The sequence below is a fragment of the Mustela nivalis genome (assembly GCF_964662115.1).
Source record: "Mustela nivalis genome assembly, chromosome: X".
NCBI classification, from domain to species: Eukaryota; Metazoa; Chordata; class Mammalia; order Carnivora; family Mustelidae; genus Mustela; species Mustela nivalis.
The window spans coordinates 19,716,473-19,734,668 of NC_139040.1; the positions used below are offsets into that span (position 1 = coordinate 19,716,473).

General features: G+C 39.9%; 1 protein-coding gene across 6 annotated transcripts in view; it reads left to right on the forward strand.

Moving 5' to 3' along the window:
• LOC309856460 (fibrous sheath-interacting protein 2-like) overlaps window positions 1-18,196 on the forward strand; it is a 68,336-nt gene that overhangs the window by 17,682 nt on the left and 32,458 nt on the right. For all 6 annotated transcript variants that reach the window (XM_082717693.1, XM_082717696.1, XM_082717698.1 and 3 more), the window contains 6 exons: window positions 1,417-1,517; window positions 3,629-3,683; window positions 4,799-4,890; window positions 6,822-6,882; window positions 10,295-10,331; window positions 15,552-15,585. In XM_082717693.1, the coding sequence (XP_082573819.1) occupies window positions 1,417-1,517; window positions 3,629-3,683; window positions 4,799-4,890; window positions 6,822-6,882; window positions 10,295-10,331; window positions 15,552-15,585 (380 nt within the window). The remainder of the gene's footprint in view (window positions 1-1,416; window positions 1,518-3,628; window positions 3,684-4,798; window positions 4,891-6,821; window positions 6,883-10,294; window positions 10,332-15,551; window positions 15,586-18,196) is intronic.

The following is an 18,196-nucleotide window of genomic DNA, read 5'->3' on the forward strand; positions in this document are numbered from 1 at the left end:
GAGCTATTAAAGAAGTGAACCCCCCCACCCCCGCAACCTTTCCTTAAGTCATACCTTCTTTCTGAGTCCAGATGACTCTTGGTGGGCTAGGGTATCTCCAATACACTAAGAGAGAGTTTTCTGAGCTAAGTATTCCAGTCTGTTGCTACGCAAAAAGAAGGTTAAATTTGGGGGAGTACTCAAGACAGCTGCATGGCTTGCAAAGCACACCGTCTTGGCTATGTCATCCTATTCTGAATGACAGGTCCTAAATATTACTTGGGTGTTTATTTTGGCATTCCTCCTGTTAAAAATTCTAACCTCCCCTCCCCTAGTTCCACCCCCAAGCAGGTAGATGACTGTGGAAGACTAGGGCAGAGTTCTTGTACTTAGGGAGTCAAAAATGAGAAAATAACAAAATTTTGAAACAATAGCCTGGTTGCATAATGGCTGTTTCGCAACTGACAAGCCCCTAAAGTAAGCACAATGAAAGATGGGTCTCCAGACCTACCACTAGAAGGTATGCTTACTATAAAAAAATGTAAAGTATAGAAAAACATGTAATATATAGAATGCAACAACCTAATAAACACGGGGAAAAGGCTACAAACATTTTACAGAAGACATGCAGATGGCAAGTAAGCCCATGAAAATGCTGCTTAGTATTATTAGTCATTAGGGAAATACAAAGTAAACCACAATGAGATACCACTACATACCCATTAAAATAGCTAGAACTTAAATAACTGAATTTAACTAAGTATATGCAAAGACTTGAAGCAGCTAGAATTCAGGCACTGCAGGTTGTAGTGTAAAATGGTTGAACGACTGTGGAAAAGAGTTTCCTAACTTGTTAAACTACCATGTGATCCAGCCATGCTCCTCCAAGGTATGTACCCAAAAGAAATTAAAATATATGTCCACATAAAGACTCACAGCAGCATAATTCATAATAGCCAAAGAAAACTGGAAACAACCTGTATGCCCTTCAGTGGGCCAATGGATAAAATGTAGTACATTCCCATACCATGAAATACTATGAAGAAGAAAAAGGAACAGACCATTGTTGCAGGCAACAATATTGATGAATCTCAAAATAAATATACTAAATGAAGGAAGCCAGACCAAAAAGAGAGAGAGAGAACATCCAGTTTGATTCCACATATAGCAAACTCTAGAAAATGCAAGCAATTGATAATGACCGCAGATCGGTGGTTGTCGGGGAAACAGAACTAGAGAGGGCTGAAGGGTAAGGGAATCGAGGACACTTTGGGGGGTGGAAATGTTTGTCTTGATTGTGCTGATGGCTTCATGGGTTTGTACATATGTCAAAATGGAACAAATGGTATGTTTTAAATGTTGTGGTTTCTTGTACTTCAATTGCATTTTGATAAAATTGTTTTAAAATTATATGACTTGTCTTTCATTTACTTTTAGAACCAAGCCATTCTCATAGTTTTATAAAGATTCCTACCCAAAAATCATCAGCCTTCATATCTTCTCCGCAAGATATACAGAAAAACAAAACAGAACTAAAGGTAGATGCTTTGTCTTGATTATTAATTTATCTGGTTAACTTATTTCCATGGGATATCCCCTTCACTGGCATGGTACTGACTGGTCAGAGATAATGGGGTCCTACACAGGTCTAGCTCCTCTCCGTAGCAGAGAAGGTTCTGAGTCAGCTTCATGCTAAATGTACCATACAGTTTAGCAGAAACTGACTTCAATATTTGACGATACTGATGCTAGCTAATGTTTACTGAGAACTTATGGGCCAGGGCCTGTGCAAAGCTAGAAGAGGGGAAAGAGGCAAAACAGTTGACATAGATAGGACACAGACATGGAAGAGACGTCATCACTACTCATGAGAACTCACTGTCCAGAGATTTAGACACGTATAAACAAAAGTCCTGCCAATAAAATAAGAGGAAAGTTTTGATTTGTTCAAAATGCAGGGGGGAGCACAGAGGATATAGAGACTAGTCCTGCCTAGCGGAGTCTAAAAAGGCTTTATTAAAGAAGGGCTTCATCAAATGAGGTCTGGAGGTGTGAGTAGGAAGTTTCCACATGAACAGAATGCGAGGCTGTGGTGAGGCACTATTAGACAGGTTTAAAAGTGTTAAGCAAGAGCAACAGTTCAAGCCAGCAGAGCCAGGGCAGGGCCAGAGAGGAGACTGAAAAGAGAGGTTGCAGCCAAGGCTTTGTATATTTTGCTAGAGAATGGGTTTAGCCTCTCCGTAGTAGAGCGCCATTGAGGCTTTTTTTTTTTTTAAAGATTTTATTTATTTATTCGACAGAGAGAGATCACAGGTAGATAGAGAGGCAGGCAGAGAGAGAGAGGAGGAAGCAGGCTCCCTGCTGAGCAGAGAGCCCAATGCGGGACTCGATCCCAGGACCCCGAGATCATGGCCCGAGCTGAAGGCAGCGGCTTAACCCACTGAGCCACCCAGGCGCCCCCCCCATTGAGGCTTTTTGAATAGAGATGTGAAATAAGAATGAGTTGGGTTTTTAAAAGATAATCTAAGGACTCCTGGCGGGCTCAGTTGGAAGAGCGTGTGACTCTTGATCTCAGGGGTCGTGAGTTCAAACCTCACGTTGGGTGTAGAGATTACTTAAAGACACTTTATTTTAAAAAAAGATTTCATTTATTTGAGAGAGAGTAAGTGAGAGAGAGAGAGAACGAACAGGGCAGGGAGGAGCAGACTCCCTACTGAGCAGGGTTAGGGTTAGGGCTGGATCCCGGGACACCAGGATCATGTCCTGAGCCGAAGGCAGATGTTTAACTGACTGAGCCCCAGATAAAGACACTTTAAAAAGAGAGAGAGAGAGAGAAATGTATTTTTTTAAAAAAATTAAAAATAGATAATCTAGTTGGAGTGTGTGATATAGATACAGTGTTCGAGAGAGAGAGAGAGGAGATCAGAGGGAATATAGTTTTGAGTCTGCTGGGATGGTCCAGATAAAAAGGATACGGCACTGGCAATGAGGGTGAACCAGAGGTCACAGATTTAAGATATGTCAGAGTCAGACTATGTCAGAATTTGGTGACTCAATAGACATGTAAATTGAGAGAAAGGGAGAGGATGATGATGATGAAGATTTAATTTTTGCATATAGGTTCTCTTGAAGTGGGACGTCTTTTCTCTGTGCTCCCCGATAGTGCTCAGGCTGGCCTCTGTGTCAGAACACTTATTTTCTTTTCCTGTCTGTCCTACTGGATAATAAACTTCTTGAGGTCAGGAATTGTGTATCTTATTTTAATCCCAAGCAGGGTGCTCAGTAAGCGTTAGACTGGTTGGGATTGGTCCTATCTGAAATAAATGGAGTAACTCTAAGCTTTCTAGAAGAGATTACTGGATGGATTGTTAGGTCTTTAACCAAAAATATGGAAGACAGAGGAGGAGCCAGTTTGGAAAGATGGGAGTACATGGGTACATGATAAGCTTCATTTTGAACTAGTTTGGGTATCTGTGAGAGATATTCAGGAAAGAGGTTGATCCTATGTATTCGCATTACGACCAGAGCTTAGGAGAGAGGTAAGGGATGGGAAGCAAAGGGAGATATTGTGTCAGTCTGATTGCTCTAGAGCCAGCAAGTCTCTTTCAGAAGCTTAATTACTAATGAATGCTTTTTTCTTGAATGGTAGAGCATACAGAAAGATAAAGAAATGACTAAAACATCACATACTTTAAATGATAAAGGTAAGGAAATGAACAATATTTATAATTGCTCTGTTATCTTTTAGTTAAATAATTATATAGTTTTGTCATGTAGTTTTCCAAGTTATGCTTTTCCCCTGATTAAAAAATCTGTGATTATTTTGATTAAAGAAGATACAAAAATTATTCAAGGTTGTAAATGTCAGTATCCCACATTTTTGAGTGACTGCTGGGTCACTAGGCCCTTTGGAATTTGCAAACCAGGGAGAAGTTAGAGTCTCTGCTGTGGCTGCCTATACCAATAGGCAGAATAAATTTCTGAAGTGCTGTGATTTGTGCAGAGAATTTTCCCCGGGAAAGTCTCTATCCTCTAATGCCACCCTTTCTCCCCAGATGTAAAAATACATCCACTTTCCCATGTCCCCAGCTAGACAAGAGGTTAGCTAAGTCTCTGTCTCAGCAAAAAATCCCCATGCATATTCTATACACACACCAAGAGCACTGGGACATCTCTGCCTAGTGGCTAATTAGCACCTCAAATCCAGTGTGCACAAAACCAAATTCATCATCTTCCAGTCACCCCCAAAGCTATTCTCTGTTCCGACTCTTACTCAGGCACAAAGCCAGAGTCACCTTTGACTCTTTCTTATCACCCGTATTCTACATCCAAAAGTTGTCACATTTTGTCCAATCTAGCTCCTTTAACAATCTCATAATCTTCCCCTCCTTTCCCTTCACACCACCCGTGCCCTTAGCTACCGCAATGACTTGCCGCCGGTCTCTCTTTCCTTCTGTCAGTCTGTGCTACAGTTTGTTGTGAATGTAATCGTCTTGAAATACAGCTTTGAACATATAATTCCTCTATTCACAAGTCCTTGATGGTTCCCCCTTACTTACCAAATAAAGTGCAAAGCAATTCATTCTGGGGCAGGAGGAGTGGTGGGAAATTCAGCTGGCAGAGTAATTTGGGGCCAGAAGTTAGGGAATTCGGGCTTGTCCCTCACGGTGGTGGTAAGACACTGGAAGGCATCTTCTCTTTGGAGATACTACCTTTACGTGCATAAATGATACATCCCTGCTACAGTAATCCCAGACATTATGGCAGCAAGAACGAAATCATTTTTTCATATTTAAAGGTACCTTTTCTTTCCCCCCAGGAATGAAAAGTAGCTCCCTTCAAGCTCCGGGTGTTTCTGCTAAAACAGAAAATGTCCCCAAACGTTCTCTACAGGCTATTTTGAAACAAGAGGCAAGTAATATTTCTTTTGTCCCAGATACAGACAGAACAAATGCAGTGTGAAATTATGATCAAGATTGGTATAACACAGTTTCATTCATTGAGAGACAATTCAAAACAGCCTTATTCCTTGAGATTAACCACGTTATAGTTAGATGGTATAAAAATTGAAATGCAAACCCACAGTGATAACACGGTGCTACTTCAGACTTCCAAAGCTCATAGCTATCAGCTATGTTAGTGTTGCATAATGTAAGCAGAGGGAATATCAGTAACAAGTTATAAGCCAGCAAAAGTAGTAAGACCGAGACTTTAAATGTGTTAAACAGATCCAAAATTCGAATGTTATATTTGCTTCCATTTAAACAGAGATTCACCAGAAGCAACTTGAATGCTCCCACTTAGCCCTTAGGTTAGAGGCTTCCTAAATGCTGAGATTCAAGAGTTTCAAAGTACAGACCCGTGCCCTGCAGAGAAAGCAACAAATAGGGCTTTGAGGTTCATTTTCTTTTAGTGCTGACGGGTTGTGCAGAGACTGCCATGCTGCCTTGCCCTGTCCCCTCTGATCGGTGATCACTCATCTGATGGTGGAAAGTTGGCAGCATTCAGGGTGCAGCCTCTAGTCACAACTTGGATTGCCTTTGTGGACTGCCAGATTGTCATTTTAAGAATCAAATCCGCACATCCCTGCCTCTGTTAGCACTGTATTAACTGGCTCAGCTCTTCTAAAAACTTAACATGGTTTGAAAGAGATGTTATCAAGCAGGAAATTCACTGAAGTCTTCCCAAAAGTCTACCTTCACATCTAAAGTAGAAAGTGGCATCATTTCCAGCGTCTTACATGAAATGCACAGAAAGCAACAGACTCAATTCTATGTAGCTGCTCAAATGTAGCATGTTAGCCACAAGGTGCTTCTCTGTATAGCCAAATATTTGTCAAACACCTGCCACGTGTAGGGCACTGTATCATTGTGTCCACATCCATAATGGCTATGCTTCGTTTTCCAAGAAAAGAAACTTCACTACTTTGAGTTAGTTGTACATCAGGAATTACTTTTTTTACTAGCCTCTATATAGAGGCAGGCACAAAGTCTTCGCTGCGTCACACGGATGGCAAACCTCGTCCTACATAGTTTGCCTCCAAAAAAGTCAATAAACAAATTTAGACTGTTTTTAAAGGAGGTCTTAAAATACACATGAACAATATGACTACATCAAGTGGCCACAGAAACCTAATTTATTTTGAGAAATAGCATGACCACTTTTACTATGCCAGAATAGGATACGATTTCCCGATTTACTTCACTCATTCAATCAATGCCAGAGAATGTACTTCTGGTGGCTTGTGTTTAGCTGTCAGACCTGGGAAATAATTGAAGTCTACTCTGTTGGATTTATCTTTCTATACAATTATCTCAGTATATAAAGCTCTTGGCCAAATCAAGAGTCACATCCTATGCCGGTGGGAAACCTGCTCTCCGCCTTCCAGCTTTCTTTTTCTTTAAATTAAATTAAATTAAATTTAATTTTTTTTCAGTGATCCATAATTCATTGTTTATTTTTTAATTTTTATATATTTATTCTTCTGTACTTTTAGTCAATGTATTCCTACTATGGATTCTTTTTTTTTTTCCTAAAATCATGCCCCCTATAGTTAACTTTGTTTAAAAAGCACACATTATCTTTTTAGCTGTTCAATTACCCTCCATGCTGCTAAGTGCATTCCTCAGTTAATTTTAGAATAGAAATTAATTCTATAAACCTGTGAATTCTGTAATACATGTGGTATAAAGCAAATATAACATTTAGTTTTATCACAAATGAACTTTTAAAATCATTTTCTTATATTTCTGTATTTTGAATTTGAGAAATAGCCAGCATTCAAATTCTTTTAAAACTCCTTTGAGGATTTTCACTGTTTTTTTTTCTTATGGCATATATAGGTGACATATGCTGATGTTAATGAAAAAAAGGCCAAGAAACCAAGCTATAACTCTAAGTCAGGTAAACAATAGCAAGAGTTATTAAGTAAATCCTGCAATCTACTCATCCATTCATTCTATGAACATTTATTGAGCTTCTACTACATGACAGCCATTGTGCTAATTACTGCATACTTACAGAAAAGCTCTGCTCCTAATGCTGTGTTTTACAGCTAAGTGGGGAATACTTGTGCCAGTATTCCCAACCTGTTATGGTAAGTGTAATAATGGAGGTATGTACATAGTTCAGGGGAAGCATAGGGAAGCCAGGGAAACTTGTCCAGAAGAAGCCACAATTGGGCTGAGACATGAAGAATATGAAAGAATTCTCTCAGCACCCAAATGGTAGGAGAACCTTCTAAGAAAAGGGAATATATTTACCAAGATATAGACACTTGATCATAGTATGTTTTTGGAAATACAGATTCTCTCAGAATTTCTTTATCTAAAAGTTCAAGCTAGAGAATTGTAGGAAATGAAGTTAGACTGCTAGAGAAGGGTTAGATCATAAATTTCTGGTAGGCTACGCCAAAAAATCTACCTTTTATCCTGTTACTGAAGGGCAATTATTGGAGAATATTGGCAGGGTTGTAATATAATCAGAATTTGTCTTTTCTAAAAAGGGAAAAAAGAGGGGCACCTGGGTGGCTCAGTGGGTTAAAGCCTCTGCCTTCGGCACAGGTCATGACCCCAGGGTCCTGGGATCGAGCCCCCATCAGTCTCTCTGCTCAGTGGGGAGCTGGCTTCTCCCTTTCTCTCTGCCTGCCTCTCTGCCTACTTGTGATCTCTGTCTGTCAAATAAATAAATAAAATCTTTTTAAAAAGGGATAAAAAGAATTAGAGATGAGGGGACTAGAGGCAATGAGACAATAAAAATAATAGCATTTATTGAACACTTACTATATGCCAGTTACTATACTAAACTCTTTATATCCTCTCATTTAACCTTCTGAACAACCTAAGGAGGACAGAAGTATTTTTATCTACCATTTTACACATATAAGTAAACTAAGTTTCAGAGTGGTGAATTACCCTGCCCAAGGTTTCACAGTGTACATGACAAAACCAAGGTTTTAACCCAGGTCTGTCTGTCTGAACAAGTTCTAGCCACAGTGCCATGCTGCTGCTAAAGACACTATTACAATAGTTAGGGCTAGAAATGAGGCTTGAACAAACTCAGTGACAGTGAGGGTACAGATTTGCCTCACACTAAGGTCATCGAATGGATGAGATTTGGTTACTGACTGAATATGGGAGATGTAGATTTCTAGACTGGGCAACGAAATGGGTAGCGAACAGTGGTACCATTCAATAGAAAGGCAGTACAGAAAGAGGAACAAGTTTGGAGGAGAAAAAATTAGTTCAGCTTTTTGAAGTAGATTATACTTTGTCCTCTTAATTCCCTCTTCAATCCAAGAGTTATCCATAAGTATGTTTCTTAATTATCAAGAAATTAATATTTTGGGTCACAGCTTTTTAAATTACATTCAGAGAATATAGCCTGTAAATCTTGAATACACTGAAGTTGTTAAGGTTTTCTTTGTGACCAAATATGTGACTGCAATTTGATAGTGTTCCGTGGACATACCAAAATAATGTGTATTCTCTGTATGAAGGATGGAAAGCTCTAAATGGATATTAAATGACGTTTATTGATTTTACGTCTTTACTGATTTTTCCATCTACTAGACCTTTTTTTTTTATTGTCTGCAAATGTGTCCAGCTATTAAAGAGGTACATTGAAGTTCTACACTCTAATTGTATACTTATCAAATTCCTATTGCATTTGTAACAGGTTTCCCACAGGCTCTTCAGGACATTGAATCTACCATATTCTTAGAAACCATAGAAGAGATACTTATTTTTTCTAACGGTCACATTAGTTATCTATTGCTAAGTAACAAATCACCCCAAAGTTTGGCGGCTTAAAAAAATTACCTTATAGTTTCTATGGTTAGGAACCCAGGAACAATTTAGCTGGGCAGCTCTGATTCAGGGTCTCTCATGAGGTTATGGTCAGATTGTCATCCAGGGCTGTTGCAGTCATTTAAAGGTTTAACTGGGTCTGGACGCTTCACTTCCAAGATGGCTCACTCACATGGCTGTCAGCAGGAGGGCTCAGTTCCCCACCTTGTGGACCTCTATATAAGGCTTCTTGAGTGTCTTCATAATACGGCCTCTGGCTTCCCCCAGACTGAGTGATCCAAGGTAGAGGGGCTGAGACCACAATATATTTTATAACCTAGTTTCAGAAGTTATATACCATCACTTCCACCCTGGACTGTCCATTAGAAGCAAGTCACTGAGTCCAACCCACACTCAAGGGGAATAGAGTTAACCTTCACTTCCTGGAGAGAGTATTACCAAAGAATTTGTAAACATACTTTGAAACCACCACAGCAATATTATCTTCACACTTAATTTTTCAGGTTGATACACTATTAATTCCAGTTCCATCCTTTCCAAAACTGTACACAGGTACAAATATACTCATACACAAAGAAACTCAGGAAGGCACATAGAATTTTAAGTAAATGTTTTCAAACAGATCATTGGAATTTACTGGTTACTCCCAATACACTTTACATTTCTTAGGAGAAAGATAAATAGCAATTTTCCTTGACTTTGACCTGACTCTAAGTGGCAATACTACTTTCTATTATTCAGAGCATTCTGTTTGTCTAAGACTGTTTAGTGATGTACATGTATAATTGATATACACCATTCTAGTATTCCTATGGAGATATTCTACATGAAGACTTGCTTTACTGTAATTATCTAGAAATATTTTCTAATATCTGCTTATGTAACTTTGCTAGATGGCATGCAAGTCATGTTAGACGGTATTTGAATAGGAAGAGAATAATGACTGTTAGACTAATAAACATTGACCCAACACCTGTGTTAAAGAATTGGTTCAATAAATTAGTGTTATTAAGTGCTTACTATATGTCGGACACTGTAAACTATAGCACAGTACGTCCTATAATAGAAGGAAGTATAGGGTGCTTCAGGAGCGTTGACAGAGGAGGCCTGTCTGTGCAGGACAATTTCAAGTAGGGCTCTCTGAAAGAGGTAACACAAGCTGAGTGATTCCTAAAAGGTGAGGAATTTAAAAGAGCGATGTTAGAGTTACAAACTAAATAGTAAGGGCACAGGCAAAGGGAATTGCATTGTTGTTAAGGATCTCTGGAGCCCGGAATATATGTAGAATGGTGGCCAGAGATTGAGGCTGGTGAGGCAGGCATAGGCAGTGGCCGCAGATTGTAAACTATACTTTATGCCTCCCTGGCAGTCCCTGGAGGGTTTAAACACAGCAGTGACAACAGGGAATAAAGACCTATTAATAGATGTTAATTACCATTTTACAAGTAGCTTGGGAAGGCTACCGACAGGTAGTAATTTTCTTTTTCTCTCTGAAAATTCATCTGTAGCTCAAGGAAACTTCTCTTCTCATGATTCGTCAATTAAGTAAGTATCTAAGAAAGCTTAATAAATGAATGCGTTATTTTAAATTAACCTTTTAATAATTACACAGGAGTGCTGCCTAAGGGCAGACGCTCCCACGGAATCCTCAGTTCTTATGCTCCTGCTTGCATTCATGTTTTGCAACCTCTCGGGACTCCGCTAACATCGTAAAGGAGGCGAGGTTATTTATGTCTCCTCACCTGCCCTCTAGTCTCGCGTTATTTATGTCTCCTCACCTGCCCTCTAGTCCCGCTTTTGTTCTGTCCTCCCCTCATCTCGAGGGCCTTCACTCCCTTTCAGGTAGCACTACCTCTTCTTTCCAGGGAACTTTCTGGGATCCAGATCTATTCTTCTCCCCTCTCCACATTCAAACATACGTTACTTGTGCCTTTTGAGGTTATTGGTTCTCTAATGATGATGAATTAGTTTACCATGTAGTATTAATGACTTAATCTGTTACCCCATCTGAGGATATTTGTACTGTAATCTAAAGTAATGAATCTCTAATGATACAAAAATCAAGGACAGTGGAGAAGATTTTTTTTTTTTTTGGCCTAGGTGCCTTTCAGCCCTCAAACCTTGGTGGCCACTTATTCTGCTAAAGTGCAACTCTTGGGGCGCCTGGGTGGCTCAATTGTTAAGCATTTGCCTTCAACTCAGGTCATGATTCCAGGCAGGAGGCCCGAATCCCCATCCACTCCTGCTCAGCGGGAAGCCTGCTTCTCCCTCACCCACTCCCCCTGCTTGTGTTCTCTCTCTCGCTGTCTCTCTCTCTGTGTCAAATAAATAAAGTCTTAAAAAAATAAAGTGCAGGGCGCCTGGGTGGCTCAGTGTGTTAAGCCGCTGCCTTCGGCTCAGGTCATGATCTCAGGATCCTAGGATCGAGTCCCGCATCGGGCTCTCTGCTCAGCAGGGAGCCTGCTTCCCTTCCTCTCTCTCTGCCTGCCTCTCTGCCTACTTGTGATCTCTCTCTGTCAAATAAATAAATAAAATAAATAAAAATTAAAAAAATGAAGTGCAGTTCCCCACAAACTTGAATATGCCATGCATATCACATAACCCCTGATGGAACACACTTATCAAACACCATCATCTTCTAAATCCTCAAACCAAATGAGGTCCAGGATAGATTTTATGAATTCCAAATTCTGATGAAAATGGTTGGGTAAGGTGAAGTAGTGTGTGGTGGTAAATAGTTTTGACATTCAGAGCAAGCTTCCTAGAAGAAGGATTTTATGTTTAGGAGTAATGAAGTCAGTTTGCCTCACTGAGTGCTCATAAGATGCAAAGAGGCTGCAGGAAGGAAACTGACTAGCCCAATATTAGGACAGTTTAAAGAAATAAAAGGTGAGGAGTGATAATTATGTAGTTCTAGAAAATGTTAATTCTTCCTTCCCTCTTCCTCCTGCCTTCCCACTACCCTAGACTACACAGCTACAGAATCACTTGACTCTTTTCAAAAGCAAATGCTCTGGATACCCTTTTGCTAAAAATCTTAGCTCAGCTAAAATGAAGAACTCTGCACATAATCTGGGAGCTTCTTCCTCTTTCCTCTCAAACACACAGGGTTAAAGTACTTTTAGCTATACCTAGGACCATTTCAGGCCAGAGCACAATAAAACATGGCTAACAAGACCATCTGGTCTGGCTCTGTCCATTGCACCCACATCACATCCCCTTACCTTATAGAGAGGAACACAGGTTCAAGGGCTTGGACTCGGTCCTTTCTCCGACGCAGCTCAGTGCTTCCCAAGCCTCCATGCTGGATGCATCACATGTGTTCTACTACTTACCTCCCTTCTCTGCTCTCAACTTCTCTGATTTTCCTAAGGCTTACACAAAGGCCATACACAGTAAGCTTAACAAAATATAATTAGAAACCAAAGAAATCAGGACGAAAGGAAGCAAATATGATAAGATAGCAGTGGGGTAAACAGAATAATTAAGCTTTGCATTTAGAGACCGAATATGTTCTTCTGGTTGGGATGGAAGATGAGGGGGAAGACCCTTCTCAGAGGTGTTTCATCTGCCGAATGGCGTGGTCTAATGGCTTTGAGGAGGGATGTGATATCATCAAGTCACTGTCTCTGCTGAGCACCTGTAACAGGAGCATGTAGGACAAATGAAAGATAGTTAAATAGGTGCCCGTTACAGAAGTTCGGGCATGAATGATTTGTGGCCCTGCATGATGGCCTTCCTTTTGGAATAGAGAGAAATATGCATCTAAAACACATTAAGTGGGAATTTGTGTGCCGGACTTTATTGAGAACCTACTGTGTTCAAAGTATAGTTCTGGGTATTAGATACCAAGATGAATCAAGCACTACCTGACCTCGGTTGTGCTATATACAGCAACAGGACAAAAGACAGGGAGACTTGAGGAATGCCAGAGAGTGAAGTGGGTACAGGGCATTGGATGAAATGTCAGGAAACGGGAAGGCGACCCGTGGTACCACCCAGGTTTGGCTTTCAGATTAAACCACTGATGTTAGGGTCCAGAGGTGCTGCTTTAAATTCCCATTTAGCCACTGGAATGAGTAAATGGATTTGGCAATAGGATGGACTATGTGTGTGGATGAGCAGGAGGTATCAGGCACCACCTCAAAGCTATGCGCCTGAGATACAAGCAGAAGGCCACCGGTTAGATTAAAAATTAGATATGCACAAGGATTAGGCAGACTGAAATTTAGGCTTGTCACATTAATCCTCAAAGGGCGGCTGGCCGATCATATGAAGATGTCTTTAAGTTATCTTCTGGACTAAAGTGAGCTTGTATGGAGGAGAAGGTCAGAAGCAGAAAGGAATATTTATAGGGGCACCTGGGTGGCTCCATGGGTTGAAGCCTCTGCCTTCAGCTCAGGTCATGATCCCAGGGTCCTGGGATCAAGCTCCACCCCCCCCCCAGGCAATCAGGCTCTCTGCTCAGCAAGGAGCCTGCTTCCTTGCCTCTCTCTCTCTCTCTCTCTCTCTGTCTGCCTCTCTGCCTACTTGTGATCTCTCTGTCAAATAAATAAAATCTTTAAAAAGAAAGAAAGGTATATTTATAGTTTTGTGACATGGCAAATTAAACTGTAAAAAAGTGTGCTTTCTCTTTGGGGCTTCTGGATTAATGGTCATTAATATCACTGCCCTCTTTATTTAAGAAGTAGGAAGTTAGCAGTACAAATGACCTAAACCTTAGATACTTTCCTAGTAGCGTCAGCCTGTGGAGGAAAACTGCCTAAGACTAGGGAGAAATAGATGGAATATCATGTCACTCCTGGAACGGTGATGGAACTTTCCAATATAACAGCAAGTTCATTTGCATGTTTCTGTTTGATTGACTTGATTGACTCCAACAAAAATCTGATAATTCATTGTGAGTTGTAGATTGTATGTGACATCACAACTATTTTCTAGTGGCCTTATATGAGGCCATCTCATTTATCTGGTTAGTTTTGTTCTCAGATCTTTGCTATTTCCTGTTATCTAAGTGTATGCCTTTGGGGCAGAAAGCCTGTGAGGACAGGTAGCAACAAATACACAGGACTCACTGGGTTCCACTTGCTGCCAGCGATAGAGCAGAAAAAAGAATATGGATGCATTAGGTTGCAGAGGACCTACAAGAAGAAATTGCACTAGAGTTGGCCTGAGAAACTGAGTCTTAGAAAAATAAATGAAGCCAAAGGATAGGGACTGTGTCACTGACATCAGCACTCATGTTCCAGGTTCCATATTGCAAAGAGGACTTGTCTGAGGATGAGCTATTGCTCCCTAACCCTAGCTGAGACCTGGAAGTTTTTCTTTTCCTACTAGGAATTACGTTGTAATTTCAGAGATGGGTTATATTTTTCAAAATTGAATTGTGGGCCTTGGGGGGAAAAGTAATTTTGATAGCATAAGGGCCGGCCAAGTAAAAATGAAGATAGAGTGTGCTTTTTCCGTTAAGAAGGTCGGGAAGAAGAGAAGCAAATGATCCACATAGGCAGGAAAATACGAAAATAAATCAGAATTAGAGTCTTAGGCCTTATTTTTTGTAACTTTTTTTAGAATTCTATAATTTACATGGCTGTGTTATTCTCTGGCTACAATTTAGTAAAATATATTTGTGGTTCCAATTAGTAGGTGATAATAAATAGTTTTGATTAAAACATAGAATAGAGCTAGAGATTATAATGCCAAGTGAAATAAATCAATCAGAGGAAGACAAATACCGTATGATTTCACTCACATGTGGAATTTAAGAAACAAAAGAAATGAGCAAAGGGAAACAAGAAAGGCAAACAGACTCTTAACTATAGAGAACAAACTGATGGTTATCAGAGGGGAGGTTGGGGGATGGGGGAAATAGGCGATGGGGAGTTAGGAGGGCACTTGTGATGAGCACTGGGTGATTAAAATAAAAACTTTTCAAAAAGAGAAAAAGGGATGCCTGGGTGGCTCAGTCATTTAAGCATCTGCATTTGGCTCAGGTCCTGATTCCAGGGTCCTGAGATTGAGCCCCATCCCATTCCTTGCTCAGCGGGGAGCCTGCTTCTCCCTCTGCCCTTCACTCCCCCTGCTTGTGCTCCTGTCCTCTCGCTCCCTGACAAATAAATAAATGAAATCTTTTTTTAAAAAAATAAAATAAAAAAGAGGAAAAAACATAGAATAGAATGTTATGATTCCTAGAAAAGGGCTGCCTCTGATTTGCTATTGCATATGATCAGAAACACATTATTTTAATCCATTGTTACCAAGAATCATCCATGGATCTTTTCCTATTGTTGGGTGAGGGGATGAGACTAGGAGTTTTGAGGAGGTGGGCAGAAAACACCTTATCAGGAAGCTCTGATCAAGCAGAGCAAGCAGAAAGGACTAGCCCACCCCCTCTCTCCCCAACCCCATGCTCTTCCCAACTCACTCTGAAACAACACTGACTAAGTGGTTCATGAATAGTAATACCAGACAGATGTTAGTTTATGCAGCAGCTGTTTACTATTCTACCATTTATTCAGCTACCATTCTACTCCTGTGAGTAATGGAGCATGTCCTGTACCCACAGGCCAGTATCTTAAGTAGGAGGCTAAATGGGATTAGACAAAAAATAAAGCTTAATTCTTTTTTGTGAATTGCTAGGGAGAAAAAAAATCTCCCAAGCACAAAGGAAATAATCTGATTCAATGCTTAGGAATTTAATTACATAAATTATTGATCAGAATTATTGATCAGAAGTAATAAAATCAATCTCTCTTCACCTTTCAGACAACACCACTATCAAAATTGCTGTCAAAAAAAAGTATGTATGATGAAATTCCCTGATAAAGCAACTTGTTAAGGATATTTTGTCATATGAAGTTAAAGTCTGTGAATCAAATAACGAGCAAAATCATCTGTTGACATCAGTCAGTTTCCCTCTTTGCCTTCTCTTCTTGACTTTCACTCTCAGTTATTCTTGTATTTTGCAGGGGTCCAAAGTTACTGTTATTGGCTTTTTGGGCAGGGGGCTCAGGAGGATAGATCGGAGGAGCATTAGGAGGTTTAGTTATGAGAAAAGCATCAGATACCACAGACCTGCTCCATAATGGGAAGCCATAAAAGGCATTTCCTTTGCAGACCATTGAGATCTGGCTTAGGGCTGAGCACCCTGTCCCTTGGGCATGTGAGCCAGGATGTGAGACAGCCTGGATCTGTCTCCTAATTTTCCCTGGAGTAAGAAAAATCTTGGGACGGTACTCTATCAAAAGAAGGGACCCGGTCACTTGAGAACTCCAGCTTGGACTAGGCAAAGATGAGGGTGAATTTGATGAGCCTCAACTCTTGAGGGAGACAGAGGAATCATGAACACAAGAGGGGTGCAGGGGAATAGTATACACACACACACACACTCTTTCACATATATACTGCTCAACTCAGAGAACGTGCAGCAAACACAAAGAACTAGACATACTGGCACCAAAAGAATATTTCTTGGTTTAATAATATAGTGGAAATAAACTGAAAATCAGATTCTATTTATCGTATTTCATTTCATTAAAAACTTTAGGAATGCCCTTGTTTTATATATCAAGGTTGAAAATGCCTCTTCTCAGCTACCTTAAGAGTAATAATGTAGGTCTTCTGTACATTTTCTCTGGTATTAAGAAAATAATATATATTGAAATTCTTAGCTCGTATGTATTAGAACAGATCTGGACCAATTTAGACTAAGAAGGTAAGTAACTTACCTATTAATGGTTAGCTGTTATTCTTAGAAGTGTTTGCTCAGGACATGTTTATGTAAAAGAAATGTTTTTTGACCATATGTTGTTATTCCGAACTATGTTTTTCACACTCAGTAGCCATTTTCTAGTCAGGGCAAAAGGTGACAAAGAATGCATTAAGCGAACTAGATAGTGGTGATGTTTACATAGCGTTGTGAGCATACTTAATGCCACTGAACTGTATGCTTTAAAATGGTGAAATGGTACATTTTATGTACTGTGTATTTAATCACAATAAAAATGCATTAAAAGATTTGGGAATTGGCGTGGAAAAAAAATAGCTTTATCTGAAGTGGTTCTCAAACCTTCTCTAATGGATCAGGAGAGATGTGCTACGTTTGACCAAGTGTTAACTTTTCAATGAATACTGGCCTAAACCTGAACAATCTGGAAGCCAACTTTGGAGGTAACTGGGAGGCAACAACCACATTCTAGGGTGTCTGGTGCCCAAATGCCAGGATATAGAACAGTGCGTAGCCAGAATTCCAGGCATCTAGCTTTTGCTGCCACTGAATTGTATCCACAGCTTTGAGAAATAAGAGTTTCTGCAGAAGGCATGCATTCTTGGTCTGACTGTCTTGAGGGCAACAATAACTTAAAAACAAATACCATTTTATTATAGGCAGGAGGATTTTTATGTTCCCAAAATACATCTGCAATGAGAGGTACATAAACACATACAGAGATCTGCAGGTGCAATTTGCTTTTGCCTCCGGTCCAGTCTAAGCTGTGACAGTGAGGGCAGTTAACCATAGAGAAAAAGGCCATTCAGGTCTGGTCCCTGGGTTTCTACTTCAGTTCACAGGGGAGGAGACCCCCAAATTCCCTCTCCTGCCCAGACTTCTGGCCCTTTGAGTCCAGCCCAGTTCTAGCTCAGCGTTTTTGACCAAGATTAATGTGAACTATCCTCTGCCTCCCTCTCCAAGACAGTTTGTGCTGATAATCTTTTGTTGGACCCAAAGCCTATTTATTTCCACTAAATCATTAGTGCTAATTGTTGACTATTCATTAAACCTTAACAAGTAGCTGTAGTCATCTGCCTGCATAAAAACACAGTGAACTGACAGAGGAAGGCAGCAACCAGTGGGCCACAGAGCCCACAGCCTGACCCTTCTGCTGTGGTATCTTTTCACCCTTACCTCCTAGCTGGACAGATGTCTACACAAAAGGAGGCTATTTCTGCAAAGGCATATAAATGTTTTGACTGCAAGTCTGTTTCATGAAATAATTTGTCAAAGGTAATTCTGGTTCGTATTTTTAAGAAACAAGTGCAGTCCTTAATATCCAGAAAAATAATGATGATGGTGATCACTTTTACTATATAGTAAATAATATTAGTTAAGTCATTTTTTTATTTCAGATATACAAAATATTTTTTCTTTTTATCATTAAGACCATCACTTTTCACTTATGTTAACCATTAAATAAATTACTTTAAACTGTAAAAAAAGAAAAGAAAAGAAATAATGCTTGGATCATCAACACAGTCTTACTTTTTGCCAGAGCAATTGTTTTCTATGAGCCTAGACACCCACTTGGCTATTTTTTTTTAACAAGGAAGACATTTGTGCTCAGCAATAAATGCTCAAAATCAATGTTCCAGGGGATTTTGAATCAAAGGGAATCATATTCAAAGAACAAATCACA